This window comes from Thermomyces lanuginosus (genome assembly GCF_041956635.1).
Source record: "Thermomyces lanuginosus strain ATCC 200065 unplaced genomic scaffold VTN49scaffold_35, whole genome shotgun sequence".
Classification (NCBI taxonomy): domain Eukaryota; kingdom Fungi; phylum Ascomycota; class Eurotiomycetes; order Eurotiales; family Trichocomaceae; genus Thermomyces; species Thermomyces lanuginosus.
In genome coordinates, this window is record NW_027192369.1 from 75,232 (window position 1) to 93,997 (window position 18,766).

At 51.1% G+C, this 18,766-nt stretch overlaps 7 protein-coding genes across 7 annotated transcripts; 3 read left to right on the top strand and 4 right to left on the bottom strand.

The window, feature by feature from the left end:
* Positions 1–932: 932 nt before the first annotated feature.
* Positions 933–2,084, bottom strand: VTN49DRAFT_5468 (uncharacterized protein; the record flags this gene model as incomplete). Its single annotated transcript, XM_069413528.1, has 3 exons — positions 933–1,133; positions 1,191–1,739; positions 1,794–2,084. The coding sequence occupies 3 exons, from the start codon at positions 2,082–2,084 to the stop codon at positions 933–935; spliced, it is 1,041 nt and encodes a 346-aa protein (XP_069266191.1).
* Positions 2,085–2,329: 245 nt separating this feature from the next.
* On the top strand, positions 2,330–4,372 carry VTN49DRAFT_5469 (uncharacterized protein; the record flags this gene model as incomplete). The annotated part of the gene is made up of 3 exons (XM_069413529.1): positions 2,330–2,542; positions 2,600–2,888; positions 2,943–4,372. The coding sequence occupies 3 exons, from the start codon at positions 2,330–2,332 to the stop codon at positions 4,370–4,372; spliced, it is 1,932 nt and encodes a 643-aa protein (XP_069266192.1).
* Positions 4,373–4,539: 167 nt separating this feature from the next.
* On the bottom strand, positions 4,540–6,329 carry VTN49DRAFT_5470 (uncharacterized protein; the record flags this gene model as incomplete). The annotated part of the gene is made up of 2 exons (XM_069413531.1): positions 4,540–4,836; positions 4,899–6,329. 2 exons carry the CDS (start codon positions 6,327–6,329, stop codon positions 4,540–4,542), a joined length of 1,728 nt encoding a protein of 575 aa, XP_069266193.1.
* Positions 6,330–6,992: 663 nt separating this feature from the next.
* Positions 6,993–8,253, bottom strand: VTN49DRAFT_5471 (uncharacterized protein; the record flags this gene model as incomplete). Its single annotated transcript, XM_069413532.1, has 3 exons — positions 6,993–7,649; positions 7,702–7,929; positions 7,996–8,253. 3 exons carry the CDS (start codon positions 8,251–8,253, stop codon positions 6,993–6,995), a joined length of 1,143 nt encoding a protein of 380 aa, XP_069266194.1.
* Positions 8,254–9,281: 1,028 nt separating this feature from the next.
* Positions 9,282–10,469, top strand: VTN49DRAFT_5472 (uncharacterized protein; the record flags this gene model as incomplete). Its single annotated transcript, XM_069413533.1, has 4 exons — positions 9,282–9,589; positions 9,646–9,830; positions 9,886–10,006; positions 10,067–10,469. 4 exons carry the CDS (start codon positions 9,282–9,284, stop codon positions 10,467–10,469), a joined length of 1,017 nt encoding a protein of 338 aa, XP_069266195.1.
* A 5,138-nt stretch (positions 10,470–15,607) lies between these two features.
* VTN49DRAFT_5473 (uncharacterized protein) lies at positions 15,608–16,702 on the top strand (the record flags this gene model as incomplete). The annotated part of the gene is made up of 2 exons (XM_069413534.1): positions 15,608–15,679; positions 15,740–16,702. 2 exons carry the CDS (start codon positions 15,608–15,610, stop codon positions 16,700–16,702), a joined length of 1,035 nt encoding a protein of 344 aa, XP_069266196.1.
* A 224-nt stretch (positions 16,703–16,926) lies between these two features.
* VTN49DRAFT_5474 (uncharacterized protein) lies at positions 16,927–18,542 on the bottom strand (the record flags this gene model as incomplete). Its single annotated transcript, XM_069413535.1, has 2 exons — positions 16,927–18,221; positions 18,359–18,542. The coding sequence occupies 2 exons, from the start codon at positions 18,540–18,542 to the stop codon at positions 16,927–16,929; spliced, it is 1,479 nt and encodes a 492-aa protein (XP_069266197.1).
* Between the last annotated feature and the right edge of the window lie 224 nt (positions 18,543–18,766).

The window sequence follows — 18,766 nt, forward strand, 5'->3', positions numbered from 1 at the left end:
GTGCGGATTTTCCGTGTGGCCTAGGGCTGGATCGCTAGCTTAGTGCTGCCAAGAGGGCTGGGAAGAATGATATTCCGTTCCGATGAAATTGTGATTTTTCTAGCACCTCGAAGAAGGTCAACAATATTTTTCTCCATGTTCTTTGACAACTCATTGGATCTTGGTCATGATTTGAAATAGCGATAACAGCGGCTCAGTCAAATACTGCTAACAGGTATGCTCAATCTTTCTCATCCAAGCTGCACCAACATGATGTGGTAATTTGCGCTTGACCCAGTTTACCGTGAAACTCCCGCCAGAGTTTCTATACGGGGCTGGAGAGTGATAACCATTCTTACATATTCTGACATTTTTCTCTTCTTTGCACCTTTGATACCTCAAAACTCTCATGCGGCTATGGCTGACAAGCGCAGAATGAAGACAGGGTTTCAGCCTTAACAATTCGATCGAACATCAACTACTTTACCTTCAGACTAACATCTTTCGGTACGTCGGTTCCTTTCGCTAGGCCGCACCCTCTCCAATGATTACACCTTGCACGCCTAGATAGTATTTGACGCCTTTGGCGACTGATATATCTCTCATCACCAAGATCTCTGAGGAGCCATCATCACAACCTATTGCTGCCTCACATCGATTGATGGGCTCAATGCTGACCCAGGAGTAGATTAGGGTTTGCCACGGCTGCTAGAAGGAATAGACACTGAATGCAAATGGTTCTCGAGCAGTGATTTCCCGATATCATTGTGATCGTAATTCGCTATGTGACATTCTAGTTCATGAGCACCTAATCATTACTTCATATGGTATATTGGTACAAGGTCATTCGCTTGATTCCCTCTCAATTGAACATCACAACCTTGAGCAGAGTCTTCAAGACAAATTTTTTTACAACACCGAATTAGGAAAACTCCAAAATCGATTCAAATCATCTAAGACGCGGACGAGTCCGGCTTTGTTGGTCCCTCACGACTGAGAATCCACATGAACACAAACTGGATGATGTAAGAATAGATGAAGAGGAACTGTGTTCGACGGTTGCGTTGGGATCGGGCCACAGTGTTCATGGTCCCAGACCGCATGGGAGCATCCCCCGTAGTGTCAGGAAGTAGAACATATTTCAAAGACCGTAGCTGGCATCAAACAGTCAGAACGTCTATGCCAGACAGTGACCACTGTAGAGCACGTACCAGAAAGAATGCGTTGGCCAAGAAGGTGTAAATGAATACGATCCACCCAACCCAGCTTCCTGTCCCTCGACTTGGGGTCAAGATCCCGGCAGCTAGCAGGGTCACAATGATGCCGACAAACTTGTATCCCGAATAGGCGAACAGATCGAGGAGTTGAGAATCGTTGCTAATGCTGAGAATGTACATGGCCACCTTGAGACAGATGATCTCGAAAATCACAACGGCGAGGGCCGTTGTTGTTATGGAGCCGAGCAGTTCCGGGTGGAAGCTGCCCCGAAGACCGGCCATTACTGCGCAGAGCAAGATGTATGTGACCAGCGCCATAGTAGGGATGTACATGTCGGGCGAGTTGATGTCTTCCCGCGGTGGAAGAAACACCGAGGCGTAATGTTGTTGGCCATCGTGAGCGCCAGCTTGAAGACGAGTATGTTGGCGTGACCATGGCCTATGCCGCCATGGAAAGAGCACCAGGGCAAGCTTGTTGATAACATACGAGTTGGACACGTTGAAGTAGTGCTTGAGCGCAGGGATCGAAACGTAGCGATTCAGCTAGCAAAAAACAGTGAGCATGCGAAACAAGCAACGACGCATTGTCATACTCACATTCTGTTCCATGTATTCCTGACCTGCCATCACCGCCGTCTTTCCCATCTGGAAACCCATCTGCGCTGTCGGATCGTTGATGAAACCGCCGAACGCCGGCGCGTATGAGCTGGTGACCCCTTGCCCGGGGCCCGGCTGATATGGATTGTCATAGCTGGAAGACTGAGACTGAGGAGGCACCGACGACGGTGGCGGCGAGCGCATCATCGGCACGGTCGACACATGTTGCGGTACGGGATGATGTAGCGGAGGAGATTGAGCGGGCGCCGGAGCAAATGGGGAGCGCTGCATGGTGTCGCAGGGCCCTGGGGCGAGGAAGGAGAGGATCAGAAGTCGAAGAGGAGGATCACAGATGAATTTGTGTCGAGGCAGGGAATTGTTTGAGTGTTGAAGTTGAGGGCTTCTCTCTGATATTTTTCTGAAGGATCGACGTGGCCAAACAGCTCCAGCTCTGAGATAATAATTTCTCCCCGCCCGCACACAGCACAACCAACAGCTCTTACTCGCGCCAGCAAAGAAGGTACTCGGTTGCCGCGATGTTGGACGCCTTTGAAATTATCACGACATCAGGAGTCGTGCTGTGGTCCAAGACCTATGCTCCGGTCGGCGCGCATATTGTCAACAGCCTGATCAGCGAGGTCTTCATCGAAGAAAGAGTCACCCCCGCGGACGGTTCCTCGCCGGCATTCAGGAAAGAGAAATATACGTTAAAATGGAAGAAGATCAAGGAAGCTGGGTTGATCTTTGTGGTTCGTTCGAAGATTGCTGCCGTGTGCGAAGAACGTAGCTGACTATCCGCTACTCAGGCCGTATACCAGTCGCTCCTCCATCTCAGCTGGATCGATAAGCTACTAGACAACATTGCGACGATTTTCCTGGATATCTACAAGGAGCAACTGAAACGCGATCACTATCCGGTGCTAGAGTACCCTTTCGATCCGTATTTCGACCAGCAAATCCGAGAGCTCGAGGGCAGCACCGCGGATATTGACGAAACTCACGATGGCGCACACGACAAGGAGGAGAAAAAGGATCCTCTTGTTTCAGCTGACAATGGAGGCCCGCCTCCTCCACAGCTTCCTCCACTCTACAAGAGTATATTCTTCCCTTTCAGGCTGCGTTGCTTGTGTGGGTGCTGACGTCTCGCAGCGCAGCAATCCTCTGCTGCGCAAGTGACGGCGACCTCGAATGAGGGTTCGCCAGCCATCAACCAAAGCTCATCCAGACCCGAGAGTCCTCTAGGTCACGCTGTACCCGCGAAAAGTGGCCCTGCTGGCCGTGTGTCGCGACGTGCGCGCAAAGCTGCCAATGCCAGCGCCAACGTTTCGTCGGGGGAGGAAAGCGTGCGAAAGGGGAAGAAAACTAAGAAGGCTCGCAAATGGGGTCCTGACGGAGTTGCTGATGAGGAGGACGATCAGATCCTAGACTATTCCGCTAAGCCAACTGGCGATGAAACCGCCACGCCGGCAGTGGAAGCTGTTGCGCAGGACACATGGGGACATCGAACAGCAAAGGGGCAGTTTGTTCTGAAAGACATCGGAGATGAGGTGCACTCCATCCTTGAAAATGCGGAGGCAAGCAAGGCCAAAGCAAATGAACCGACAAGCAAGCTCGGATCCAGCTTCAATGCCATCGGTGGCTTGTTCCGCAACATTGTTGGCGGCAAGGTCATCACCGAAGCCGATTTGGAAAAGCCGCTCAAAGCGATGGAGGATCATTTAATGAAAAAGAATGTCGCGCGGGAAGCTGCGTTGCGACTGTGCGAAGGAGTCAAGCAGGAGCTCATCGGGAAGAAAACCGGAAGCTTCCAGAGCGTTGACGCCGCGCTCCGAGCAGCGATGGAGTCCTCGCTGCGCAAGATCCTCACTCCAACAACGTCGCTTGATCTCTTGCACGAAATTCAAGCCGTCACATCCCCGACACGCAAGGGCCAAGAGCCGCGGCCATATGTGATCTCCATTGTGGGCGTGAACGGAGTCGGCAAATCGACAAATCTGAGCAAGATATGCTTCTTTCTTCTTCAAAACAACTACCGCGTGCTGGTGGCAGCCTGCGACACCTTCCGATCCGGTGCGGTGGAGCAGCTGCGCGTCCACGTTCGCAACCTCAAGGAGCTCAGTGCCCGCGAGAACGTCGGCCACGTCGAGCTCTACGAGAAAGGCTACGGCAAGGATGCCGCCAACGTCGCCAAGGACGCCGTCGCTTACGCGACCAGCCAGCGATTCGACGTGGTTCTCATCGATACCGCCGGCCGCCGTCACAACGATCAGCGGCTGATGTCGTCGCTGGAGAAGTTTGCCAAGTTCGCAAACCCGGACAAGATCTTCATGGTCGGCGAGGCCCTTGTCGGCACGGATAGCGTCATGCAGGCCAGAAACTTCAATCAGGCGTTTGGCCCAGGGCGGAACCTGGATGGGTTCATCATCAGCAAATGTGATACGGTGGGTGACATGGTCGGCACCCTGGTGAGCATGGTGCATGCTACAGGCATTCCGATTGTTTTTCTGGGAGTTGGGCAGCACTATGGGGATCTCAGAGGGCTGAGTGTATCCTGGGCTGTGGGATTGCTGATGCGTTGAGCACATTACTGTACAATTAATGTCAATGATCTCAATCCTATTCAAGCAAAACTCTACGTAGAATATGGGCTCGGTATCAACATCTCTTGACAGTATCATACAAAATAAGTCGCTTTGTCTACCGGAACAATAAGTATATGAACCATTATCATATGCCATTGCAGTCATCATCGCTCATCATCAGATTTATACTGCTCATCATCATCGTCGTCATCACCGTCATCTTCATCCCATCCCTCCGCTTCGAGGTTCGGCGATCGAATACCAAAGCTCAGAATGAATCCAACCATCGCGACGGCTGCAAAGACGCCAAATGCGATCAGTTCGCCCTTGGGCACGTCGGCGACGAGAGAGAATAGTCCGCCAGACAGAAAGGGGCCGGCAGCGCGGCCGGCGGCGGACAGGGTCTGCGCAAGACCATTCAGAGCACCGAGCACGTGGTGGTTCCGTGCCGAGTTGGTAATCTGTCTTCTCTGTTAGAGTTTCGGAAATAAAATGCTTCAGAGGAGATAGGGCAGGGACGTACAAGGAGTAGAGCGCTCGTTAGACCGCCTACGGCGGCTACAGTTTTAATGAGAAGCACAGAGCAGAGTTCGACAGCCAAAAGGACCGACTGAGCCGTCAAGCCACCCTCTTTGCCTTTGTAACCCACAAATGGCATCAGGATGAACGCAATGACGAAACCTAACAGCCCTGCTCGGTAGGACCATTTGTTCCCCATCTGATTGCGCAGTCTTCCAAAAACCCACACCTGGAAGATGATCGTCACCACACCGGCGAAGCCCAGTGACAGGCCAATGTCACGCGGACCCAAATCTCGGCCCAAAGGCTCTGGCGCTTGGGCGAAGATTGGGTACAAAGAATTATACGAGACATTTGCGAGCGCAAAGATCAGATACGACGCAAGGAGCAGGACCGTGTCGCGCTCGAAAATGTCTGCCCACGTGAGGTCGTTATCATGGTTCATGCGTGAAGGAGACGAAATCTCCGACGCAGATTCCAAATCGCTGTCCTGAGTTACATCGCTGGCTGGGTTACTATACCTGGAATGGCCAGAGTACCGGAAAGGACCGGTATGTGTTGCGCGCAGATACGTTGGACGGTGAGATGAAGTGAACTGCCAGAGCCAACTGAAAAGATCTCGCACCCGCTGCTTCAGAGTCGGCAGCGTCTCGGCATCCTCGAGACTCTCTTCCAGGAATATAGAAGTCAAAACGAAGTCAACCAGCAGGATTGCCGCAGACACGAGATTTGGAATGACATATGGATAGGGATTCGGTTTGCTCTTGTCGAATGGGTTCCTCTTGAGCACCATCGCTCCACCCAGGACGGGTCCGGTGATACCTCCAATGCCGTATATGACTGGCAAGTATGTAAACGCCCTGGATTGATTGGTGCGGTCCGTGATCTCCCCCAAACAGGTTGATACGAGGCCCTGGTTTCCATTGACCATTCCCATCAAGGCTTGCACGGCAATTGCTTGGCCCAATGTCCTGCAAAAGCCGAAAAGCACAAAACACACGGCTGTCAAAATTGTTCCCGTCAGGATAACGGGTTTTCTACCGACGCGGTCTGACAGCCAACCCCAAAAGTAGCTCGTAGCGAATTGAGCTAACGCGAAGGCCGACGCAATCAGACCAACATACGCTCCGACTTCGTGACCACGTACCTCGGGAAACCGAGATGTCATATCGGGAAGATACGGACTGATTGAATTCAAAGCAGTCTGTTCGGCCAGCGCGATCATTGCCAATACTGCCATCTGCTTCTTCGGCAGTGGCATCTCGGCCGGCGACTCGCCCCTGTCCCCATTAGGCAGCGCTGACCCATCTTGGGACGATTGAGATTGACTGGAGGGGGGTCGGCCGCGCGACTTTGGTGGCGGGGTTGCGAAAGTGTGGTAATGTTGCGTGGAGGAACGCCGCTGGTGATCGAGGAGTGAATCGGTAGATCCCATCGTCGTAACGATGGGACGCTGGCAGAGAAGATTGGATCCTTTTCTTCTTCTTCCGCCGTGGCTTTCAGCTTGGTAAAAATTGAGCGTACGGGAGCCTAGAGGTACTTGTATTTCGGTATTCCGATCGATAGCGATGACGAAACTCGCCAAGACCTCCAATTCGACTCAATGTTACGAGAACGAATTGGCGCAGTCGGGAACCGAATACACTCAAAAGTCCCGAATGCGCGTCTAGACAAAGGTGTGACTCGTATGATCTAGCTTTTTTTTCGTGGCGTAAGAAGAAGAATGCCATCAAGGACCGCGCCTTCAGGTTCCCTATCGCCCGGAATGGAATGGTGGGACCGTGCAAGATCGTGCTGAGTCAGCTTATCGTTATCCTTTTATCTAACCAATCATAATTCAGACTGATTAACCTTACTGATCGATAAGCTTCTTATCTGATAAGGATCAAATACGTCTGAACTCCGGCTGCGCGTTAGCCCTAACCCTAATTGGAAGGAGACCATTTCTGGACGATGTAGCTGGATATGGCTGGTTATGGCCCAACCTCGCATTGGAATTAGATAGAACTAGTATTTACAATACACAGCCAACTACGTACTATGGAAGCAGTAATACATACAAAAACCCTCCTCCAACTATTTCAATATGCCTGGTTGATCATTGCTTGCCTTTGACCTTCTGAACGATCCACTCATGAAGCTTGGCCGCAATGTCGTCGCTGTTCTTCTCCATAAACTGCAAGTGGCCATTTCCATGAATTCCAGCCTTGCCAAGTTCGAGATGCTCAGCCTTGACGCCAGTCTGGTTGAGGAATTTAATGAAGCAGTAGTCATAGGTGGCGTGGTAAGAAGCCTCGCCGGTGTCGATCAGAATGGGCACCTTGGCCAGATTCGGCAGCTTGTATTTGGTATCCTTCGGAAGAAGGCAGGGGAGAAGGGTGCCGTCATCAACGTCCGGAAGCACTTCAATCGTGTCGAAAGGATTCTCGGTGTCGCTAGGCATGGGAGAGTACTTCAACGGAATGGTGGTCAGGCCCCAAGGTCGGTTGAAGACGTTCGAGAAAATGACCTCGCGGAACGGCGGTCCCTTGGGCTCGATTTGAATCAGAGCCTTCACCTTGTCCGGTCGGTTATCCGCCCACTGCCAGCCGTAGAGACCACCCTGTGAGTGCGTGATGACCACCGCGGGGCCGATCTTGTCCAGAAGCTTGATGCCGGCATCCTTCATCGTATTCTCCTGAACGACGGTGTCCGCAATGCTCTGAACAATCGACGCATAGTATGCATCGAAGACGGGGTCGCCCTGCTCACCAGTCTACAGTAGGGTCAGCACCGGTCATGGGCTTCATCGGTAAGTCATCGCTTACCCCTGGCCATTGAGAATGCAGCTGAGCCTGTGGCCACAGCGGGTTGCTCTTGAGATTCGTGAACCGCTCCGAAATGAACTCCGCCGTGAAGATCGTCAGGTCAAGTCCACTGCCCGGCTGATAAGTAGACCGGCCAGCATTGGTCCGGTCGACAATGTAGACTGTATATCCTTTGTCGAGAAACCACGAAGCCCATCCACGGCCGCCATCTGGTTTGTTCAGGAAGTTCTACGCACAGCAATAGTCAGCATTACTGGGAATCATGGCTGCCGGCCGTAGCCGAGTTGCACTCACCGTTCCGGATTGGGCACCACCATGCGCAAAAACAATCGGATATGGTTGCGTCACACGTTGAGGAGTGAGCTTCTCAACATACATCTGATTCTGGAACAGATGTTGACCGCCACTCTCGATGTACTCGCCTCCAATGTAGAAGTACTCCCGCCTATGCAACGCCTCGGCGGCATTGGCTGCGAACCCGGTAGGGTTACCCAACCATGACACCAAAGCCGACAACACGGCCAGCTTCCCAACACGTTTGAGGAGCTGCATGATCCTACAAATTGGAGACTCCAATGATTGAGACCTGTTCTTGCAGGGGTACCGGGGACACACCTGCATCTTAACGTACCCCTTATCCGATCGGAGTCTCGCGTCTGTCGGAGAGTTGCCCGTTTGATTCGTAATCAAACCACCACAAGCTCCACAACGCAAGAGCCATCGCTGGATCTTCTGCTTCCTTTGGCGTTTGGTCAGCTGTGGCGGCTGTGGCCTGTGCTGCGCGTCGACAGCCGTTCAAGCCCCATCAACAATGTGGCTGCAGGTTGGCTGTTTCGACGGTAGTCCCTGGATTAGGTTTATTCGGAGTCAGAACTCCGTACGGGGGTGCTCCGTACATACGAGTATTGTACAGTAATATATACGCATGGTTTTGTAATTTGAAACAGCATGGATCTGGAATCCACGAAGGATCATAGTCTTTCTTGGCGCAATTTGCACGAATAGCCTTGGACTGATTGTCGAGCTTTCCCCATCACTGTGTCCAACGCTTTGGATCCAGCGAAGTCGTTCAGATCGAGACTCGTAGAAATCCCGGATCCGGTATCGGCCTCATTGGGTTCAGAATGCAATCGCTATACCCTGCGCAATCGGCCGACGGAAAAAACTTTGTAGTTCGGATATTGAAGTGCTATCCGGGGCATCGAGATTCGAGAAGATTGCGGGCGAACTCCCCGAATACCTGTTCGTAGGAGGCTAATCCAGCCTAGATGCATAGGGCAACCTTCCCAAACGACGGGCTGTTACTGGCATAACATTCCCCACTACTAACGTCGCGCCATAAAAATTAATCGATCACGACGATCATGAGTTGGTGAGGGGGGTCAGCGGATATCTTGGAAGACCCTCAGGGTCATGGCCAAATACATTATCTTCGCGACCCTCTGATCGACTCTGATCGTCATTGAAAGCTCTTCGGTTCCCCCACAAGTGAGACTTTCGTATCAGATCGCCGTTTGCTCGATCAGATCGACACTTAGATACTTGCTCAGTCATGTTATCCCTCTGACGCATCACCAGCGATGGCGCTCAGCGGAGATAAGACGGTCACCCTCATTCTCGTGGGTGTCTTCGGCGTTCTGTCCGAGGCGCTCATGATTTTTCGCCTGGTGATGCGCAAGGTCAGGGACCAGAGGTTCGAATTGGGTGACTATTTCACAATGTTCGCCATCGTGAGCGTTATGGCTCGGTCAGCATTGACTCCTGTCGTGCTGGTATGGGGCAACAACAACATCAAGAGGCCGGCACCGCCCATGAGCGAGCAGGAGATCTACCGGCGGACAATCGGCAGCAAGTTGACTCTCGCAAACCGTGTAATCTACAACAACTAGTGGGTCTTCACGATTGCCGCAGTCTGACAGTTCAAAATGCTGATTCTGGCGCCAGCCTTTGGGTCCAAAAGGGAGTTGTGCTCCTGCTATTGAGCCGGATTCTGGCCAGTTTACCGATCGCGCAACGGATCATCCAGGTGTACTGGGTGGTGCTTGTCCTCACGATAGCCGCCGTTCAAGTGACGACGTTCATCGATTGTCGGCCGACCTATCTATATTGGCAAGTTGAGCCGGATCCAGGTGTGTTGCTCGATGGATCAGCATCAGCCTCGCAATTCAACTAATTTTCTTGCAGGAGAATGTATCTCCTCAAACATCCAATTGATTACCCTGGTCGCATTGAATATTACGACCGATGCCATGCTCATTCTGTTGCCAATGCCTTGGTTTCTGCGCATCAAACGGTCCTGGAAGGAGTAAGCGATTTTCTTGCCATGTCTTTCCGAGGAACAATCCCGGCTAACTGGCGGCTCCAGACGATTTCAGCTCATGGCTCTCTTTTCGCTTGGTCTCTTCCTCATTGCCATTGCCATTATTCGCCTTCCAAGCTACGCGGGTGCGACCGCCCAGGTCAATCGAAATACATGGGGATCGATCGAGATGTTCGTGGCCGCATTTGTTGCAAACGTTCCTACGTTATATACTCTTCGGCGCAGGGGTCCTTTGAGTGGCTCGGGCTCGCGAAGTTATGGCTCCTATCCCAGTTATGCCGGTCGATATGCGCGAAGACAATCCGGTCGGTTTACATCGTCAAATGCGGACGATCCTCACATCATGGTGACGGACACGATCCACCTGTCCTACAGTCCTGGGTCCTCGCAAATGAAAAAGGAGCCAATGCGGCAATCAAGTGACGAGAGTTTGATACATCCACAATGATGATGAGTCCTCGATGGCATTTCCGCTCATTTCAGCATGCATCTGTACATAGCATTGACTCTACGGCGTTCGTTCATTCATCTATATATTCTGTTTCCTGGGATAGATGCTAAAAGAATATTACGAATTACGACAGTGCTCTCTTCAATTTTCACTTAAGTCGATCTCTGTCGCTCTCCCTAAACATGATCCGACAATGAGGATCACGAACAAGGATCCCTGGCCGTCAAATGCCGAAGTGTGCATATGTTGGGTACCTAACCATGGCAATGGCGTTCCTAAAAGACGCCACATCCAGTCGGTATACAGAGAATTGGACAGACTGACATGGGCAGGGCAGAGAAAGTCGGCTCCAGAGGGACGGGCAGCCAATGGAGTCCACGACTGTCGAGGCCGTCCCTGGTCGCAGCGGAGCCTTTGAATGTGGGCAGCCGCGCCATGTGGCTCATTGTTAGGGCAGAACGGCGAAACTGGCCAATCATGGGGCCCGAAATACTGAATATTGCCCAATGAGCATTCGCTGTAACCTAGCTCAGTTGTGTGGAGTCACCCTGGTCGTGCGACCGTGCAATCTACGATGCACACCCCTGCACAAGTGATTTCTTCAGGTCGCCTTAGAGTTTGCAACAATCTCGACTTTTGGTCTCAATCTTCAGCCCTCCAGAGTACCTTGCAGCCCGTGGTCCTGGCAATGGAAGATGTGTACGAGCCGCTCCAACTCTGTGCTGTGGAAAAATTTGAGACAAAGTTCACAGTTCATAGACTCGAAGAATTCCCCTCAATGTTTGACTCTCATGTCTCATTCAACGTGGGATGGGACGGTACAATACTACTACTGTACGGAGGACAGGTATTCTTCGATATTAATTTCCTCCAGAGGGAAGTGCTGAGACCGTTGGGCTATGCGACAATAACCCGAGTGGTGTCGTTCTGCTCGTACTTACACGGGTACGGAATCCATACGAGTTCTGTACTCGTACAGTACGAGTACGTGACCGAACGTTCTCTTCTGCATGAAAGTTTGGCCAAACCAGGCATGGGTCTCGCGTCGCTTAACTAGCCTACCGGTAGAATTCCGTATTATCCGCATCCATTCCGACAAGATGGTCGCGATCTCTTGGCCTGCAAACTTGGCTCGGTTGCGAGCCGCACCTTAACCAAACCCGGTTTAACCTAACTCATCCCGCGTCCTTAGTTTCCCTTTTGGTCCTGAGATTAAAAACTGCCTGGTTCGGTTAGATACTTATTGCTTGGATCCACTACAACCAATCTCACCTCAATTCAATTCAAGCCTTCTTCCATCGACGAGAAAAACTCCGCCCAGCTTCTCTGCATGGCCGTTTCCGTTCCTCCTACTCCGTAGGTTGGCGCCGTGTGGAACAGCACTGTCGTGCACGGTGCAGGCAGTCCGTGCTCGAAATATTCTCCGCGGCGAAACCCATCAAGTTGAGTATATTTCAAAATGGCCAAAAGAACATCGAAGTCGATGACTATGTTCATGCTGATGATGTCAAATATGGCATCATTAATCACGCACACCGGGATTCAACGGAAATACTTGCGGCAATCTCTGACCGTTAGTTACGAGCAAGGCTTGAACTGGTAAAGTTTCATACTTGGTGACCCTCTCCCTTTTAGGATTAGATCAGCCTCACTCACTGTAACCTACTTCTTTGAGAAGTACTTGTACCTTTTCCCCTGCGGCTCTGCATGGTTTGCCAAGTACCGATACTTTTCTTCGAAACGAAACAGTTTCGAGTTTGTTGCAAGCAGCTGCAAAGGACTCCAGGTTCAGAGTACTTCATACGAAGTAGTTAGGTACGGAGTTGTCGTAATTTGTAACATTATTTGCACCTGCAGGAGATCCAGAGTAGCGACACCGGAGCAATTGAAATCACCAAGACTGAATCATACCAGTTGGCGGGCAAAACCGCAATCTCATTCATTACTAGACTCCGTATTTTCAACTAACCTGACCTTGAAAGGGTATTTGGAATTGGGGGAGCTTTTCTCGCAAGCCTACCTTTCCAACCGAAAACTCAAATGAGATTACGAGTACAATTCCTTAGTCGGGTTAGCCCTGGCATCGAGGAAAAAAAAAAAAAACAACTCAGGCAGTCCTCCTCCTGTCTCCATCAAAGAGCTCGAAGCTTCGGACCCATCTCCCTCGTGGATCACAGCCGAGATCAATCCAGGGACCAGATCGAACATTGTGGGTCGCCAAATCGCTCGCATGACAGCCCACTGCACAGCTGCAGAAACATCGATTAGCAGCATATGAGCCGTTCTCCTGAACAAGGCAATGAAGTTTATCGACGTCGACCGAAATACCGGGAAAAAAGAAGCGAGAGGAAGGATGAGGAATGCTCCAGTCTACTAGGCGAATGAGGGCAAAAGAGAAGGCAAGAATCCCGAATGCCAGGCAAAGCACTCGCACAAGTGCCGTGATCCGGACCCTAAAATCTGTTCATATCCAGAGAAGGATCCGACTCATACTTCGGCGTCGGATGTCCTTTCTAATTTCGACGGGCGTTTCCTCCCTACGAAGACCTGGGGATGCCGTCAGAGTCACAATTGTCGCTGAGCCAGCGCTGGATAGCCGCAGATATTCTGGAGTGTAATTACGGAGTAAAGAGGCCCAGGAAGAAGTGTAATTGTTAGATGTGGGAACTCCCTCTAGTTCAGTGGACATGAAGCTCAACGGTTGTCATATTGATCCATTTCATCGACTATCAATATGAAACATCCTATCTGGCTCGACCTCTAAACTTGTCTACGCCCTACTCCTTAAATGAAAAAACCCGGTAAGACAGTTCCAGTATGTGTCTAACTCTCACAGCAGGTTATTGCTTTCAGCTGAGCCTCTGCCGCATTGATTTTGAACCGTTGAGGCAAGCCACCGAGCTAACGTGCACACGTCTGCTCGAGTTCGAATACTGCAAACTCATTTGGATTCTTTCCATCTTCGCATTGACTTCGGATGCAACGTGCAGGAGACAGGCTGTCTCAATGTCGGGGAACAGTTTGTTGTTCCAGTCTGCTCGCCGTGCCGATATAGAGAGTGTCAAGACCAATTTCCTCAACTGTGTTGGCGTACTCGAATCGTTTTTCTTCAACATGGAACAATGACCATTTCCGTGCTGACCGGCAATTTCCAACGACAGAAGGTTCTTTCGTACAAGCCCGAATCATCTGGAACATGGGCCAGGGGTTTTGATGTGGTCCTTGCTTAGTTACGAGGGCTCCCAGTTTGAGTGACAGATGCGGGTTTCCGGCGTTGGCATTCGGGGTTCATGAAAACCAGCAATACAAAGCATGCTGGACGGCCTCGTCTGTCCCCGAGAATGGGCGCCATCATACTTTTGAGTACCGCGCGGACACTAACGTGCGAAAGGTTCAGCCGTCGCTCTTCATTCATCACCCACTAGAGAGACAGGAGTCGCAACTCCTGACTGTCGTCAGACGAGAACTCCTCCACTATGTATCTCTCGTGTCCTGAGGAGCTCCGGAGCCGGTCAGCAATCTTGAGCCATTGCTCACCAATGGCCAGCATCGCCTTCATGATTCTGAAGACAATGGATCTCGCATTTCATCGATCGCTTCTGTGAACGACTTACGGCCAACACAACAGCATCTCTAGTGGAAAACAAACTGAACAGAAAACTAATTGCCCAGGCGTGATCCTCTAGTCAAATATCTCTAATGCTGAGGGCTGAAAGCGTGATTACCTGCCAATTAAAGGCCTGTGACGACGCTAATCTGTCTGACTGACTCTAAGACCTCGTTTTATGCCGCTCTGCTGGTGATAGGAGCGCTGTGTTGGCCACGTCAAACTTGAGAAGATTCAATTCACGAAAGGACTCTCACAATACCGCTGAATCTCTTGCTTTGAAGTTGTTTAAGCCGTGACTTGTAAAAGTTGGAATGTTCGGCTTAGAGACCATAGGGGATGCCGTCTCGTTACGATTACGTGTGTCCCGGGCTCGCGATGCATCGAGGACTCGCAAGCTGGTGGCTCGGTGCAAGTATCTTACCGACTCCTGGTACGGACTTAACGGTGTTAGTTGACCTAACCGCAGTAAAACTCCGACGTCGATGACCTTTTCGAACGTTGGCTGCGGAGTAGGCTACGTTGAACAAACCTTCCGGTTAACAGGATATCATTGGTCAACGTCTGACGAATCTAAGTCACGTGAAGTCACGTGCAGAACGTGAGAAAGGCAATGATTGGTTGATCTGTCGATGGACCTTGACTGCAGTTTGATGCTCACCCTACTCTCAAAGAGGGCCTTTCCGCCGAACTGCGTTATGAATGTGCTTGATTGCGTTTGCCTTGAAGAATGGCTTGACTGGCTCGATCAAACAGATGACGAGACGGAATGATATAGAATTGGGCTAATTCTCTAGCCCCTGAAGCAGCTACAATGCCAATTGGTGCATGTGACAATGGGAACTCTCGGACATATGCAACCTCTCCGGCTCTCATGCCATATTGATTCCGGGAGATGCTAGGCCTCTTTGAATCTACTAGCCGAAGCTGTCGTTCCAGGAAAAGTAGCGGGATGAGGGTGATCGGGCGACATCATTGCGTGCCCTTTAACACCTCCAAAAGATTTCAACAGCTCAGCAACCGGGAGCTGTTCAGAATCACATCATTTGAGCGTTGTTATTATCGAAAGTATTAGTCCTCAATCTAACAGTAGCCTCCGAGCTGCTTCAACGAAAATATTGCTCCATCCGAGTGATTTCGCTAACTAGCATCGGAGTTTACCATCAGGACTCTATTTTCATCACAGTTCTGTGCAATGGTTCACGGGTTCTCCACTGATCCGCAGATAAGTTCTCTATTTGCGTGTGATTTCCGCTTGTCTTGAAATGCCCGACAACTAGAGCTTCATTCATGGTCCTATCGACGGACTTTACGGAGTAATTGACTGTTAACGACAAAGAGCTCCAGGAATTCAGCCACCTAGGCAGACATCAGATCACAATTGTATTCTTTTCGGTTTACCAGATGGTCGGGGATAAACATATAAAAGCACACCTCGAGGAACTTGTGGAATGATGGTGCGTTCTGCTTTGCAGTCTGCTATTGAAATCCAAGATCCTCTACTCTCCATTCAAGTGGCCTGACAACAATGTCTCCCGTCTACGCGAAAGACCAGCCAGCCGGTTTCACAAACCGGATCAGGAATGTTGCCATTGTCGGGGTATGAATCCACTGTTTAAAATACGGCCAAGATAGCTCACTGACCTAGGTATGTTTTTAGCCAGGTGGAACATATGGCAAACATGTTGCGCAGGAGCTCGTCAAGACTGGCAAGCACGTTGTGACCGGTCTGACTCGCAAGGGCAGTACGACTAAGATTCCCGACGGAGTGCGGTCCGTGCAAGTGGACTACGACAACGAAACGGAGCTGGTAGAAGCTCTTCGCGGACAGGACTTCCTCATCATCACCATGGCATCCCGAGCTCCCAGTGATGTGCAGTCCAAGCTGATCAAGGCAGCCGTCAAGGCCGGCATCAAATACGTGATGCCAAACGTTTTCGGTCTTGACTACACCAACGAGTCGCTGATCAACGACATCCCGGTCGCCGCAGACCGGACCGTCAAGGTCCACAAAGAAATCGAGGAGACTGGTGTCCTGTCCTGGATCAACATCGTCTGCGGCTTCTGGTATCAGCACAGCCTGGTCCTGTGCGAGGAATCGTTCGGATTCAACTTTAAGGAGCGACGCGTTACCTTCTTCGATGATGGGAACACGAAAATTAACATCAGCACCCTCCCTCAGTGCGGCCGTGCCGTGGCAGCGTTGCTCAGTCTGAAGATCTACCCTGACAATGAAAGTGATGAAAGTCCGACTCTGAGTCGCTGGCTGAACCAGTCGATTTCGATCTCCAGTTTCCTGATTAACCAGAAGGAGATGTTTGAGAGCTGGAAGCGCATCACGGGTGAGAAAGACAGCGACTGGACGGTTGAGTATGAGCCCACCCGCCAACGCTATGAACGAGGCTTTGAACGAATGAAGCAAGGGGACCACGTCGGCTGGGCGCAGATACTATACACGCGTATGTTTTTCCCCAATGGTGGCGGAAATCATGAGGAAAAGCTAGGCCTGGACAACGAGGTCCTGGGTCTGCCTGTGGAGGATTTGGACGAGCAGACCCTTCTCGCCAAAGAGGCTTTGGAAAGTGGGTATTCTTATCATACCTACACAGGCTCGCGACGCTAGTGGTAAAGTTACCGAAGACAACGGGCCCGTATCTCCGATAGATAGGTAGTTTGATAGTTACACGGATCATTTACGCACCTGAATCGTGTTTCGAGGTCCGTAAATTCAGAGTATGGCATAATTTGACATCCATTCTCTGCTCCAATATGCACGGTACTGTATATATATCTGTATACCAATCTTCAAAAATTATGCACGACGAACATAATTTATTGGCAAAATGTTCAGAGACGAGCCCGGTAGCTCATATCCCACAAGCGCAAATCCTCACTCTTACTCATTTTGACATTCACCAGAGCCGTTGGACTACGGCTGCCCTGGCCAAGCACATTGACAGGTTTCTCACCGTCCTTGAGACGCCGCCATCGCCAAAACTCCATGATCTTATCAGACTCCTTTCCCTCGATGCGATCCGCAACAAACCGACCAAGCACGGGTAGGAACTTGAACGCATGGCCGCTGCCTCCGGTTGCCACAATGACGCCGGGTCTGTTCGGCACAGCGTCGATAACAAAGTGGTTGTCAAATGAATCCGTGTACCAGCAGAGTCGGGTGGCTGCGATGTCAATGGCGTTCTTCCGAAGTTCCGGCAAGTAGGTATCGATAAAATTACGGATGGCCTTGATTGATATATGTGGTAGGAGATTAACGGATGGCTTGGTCCAGCGGGTGATGGGGACACTCTGCTCCCGGCCAGTATCGTCTACTCTTTGTGGGTTCGTGAACTTCGTCCCCCGGTAACCAATCTTCATTACGCCCCGCTCGTCAATGGGGAATCCGTAGACGTCGCCATATTCACCGCCGCCGATTCGGTAGTACCAGACGGGGAAATTTTCGGGCGAAAATCGCTGTCTAAGGCGCGGGATCGGAGGGATCTGGATCAAGGCGATGGAACCCGCAGTGGCTTCGCACAGTCCATCAATCTCCGGCAGGATCGACGGTGTCCACGCTCCGCATGCGACAACGACGACCGCCGCTGGATGAGTCCGGCCGTCGTCCGTGATGATACCAGTAACCCGGCCGTTTGCATCTTCCTTGAACGAACGGAACCGGCCAGCAACGTCATCTAAAACAAACTTGACCCCGAGGCCCCGCGCTTTGTGGAGGGCATACCGACAGGCCTTGTCCGCGTAGACGAATCCGCCAACCATATCCAGATACCCAGCATGCTTGCCACCGGAGGCAAGACGAAAGGGATCAATTCCATGGCCATAGCCATCGTTCCGAGCTCGTTCCACCTTAGCGGGGTCATCCAACAAGTACTGCAGATTGCCCTTTCCCGCCTTGGCCAAGTTCTCAATGGACGCTTTCTCGAACGCGTTCAAGGCACCGGAGTCATCCCCTAAACGGTACACACCGGTGTTGACATAGATACGGTCCTTGATCGTCATACCATCGGGTAGATCTGAGCCGCGGGCTAGGTCCTTGTTCCAGGCCTCCCATTGTTCGATAGCCTCCAGCGCAAGGTTCTGATACTCGACTTTGTCCTCGTATGCTGCGCGGATGATTTTATTCGTATCTGCGCATTATCGGTAATAAACAGTACGCTTCCGTTAGCTACACGCAGAAAAAGGGTGGATTGTCCGTGACGGGGAGCTTCATTCTTATTCTCCAACAGTTTCAAGAGCACGGGTAGTGTCCACGCAATTGACTTACCCGCTGACGCCGCATCACAGCCGGAATCAAAATCATACTTGGTGTTCCAGTAAGGTTGTTTGTCAAACACGGTCACATTGGTATATCCTCGACGAGCGAGGTCAAGGGCGGTACTGAGACCGAATACTCCAGCGCCGATGATGGCAATCGGCCAGGATTTCTCCAGAGCTGTGGAAGACGCCATGGCGATTTTTTTTAGTTTAATTTTTTTTTCTTTTTTTTTTTTTTTTTTTTTTTTTTTGGAAACAATCCCGTCGATGATAAAGTACTGCTTATAGATCTAGATTCGTTTTATCTACAAGTTGTCCAAGTTTCCTTAGTGAGAGGGCATGGAACAGGATCCGAGTGAGCTGACGAAATACCAGGTTCCGCTCAGGCCCCTCTTCTCCGCTCCGCTGTTTCGTCCGA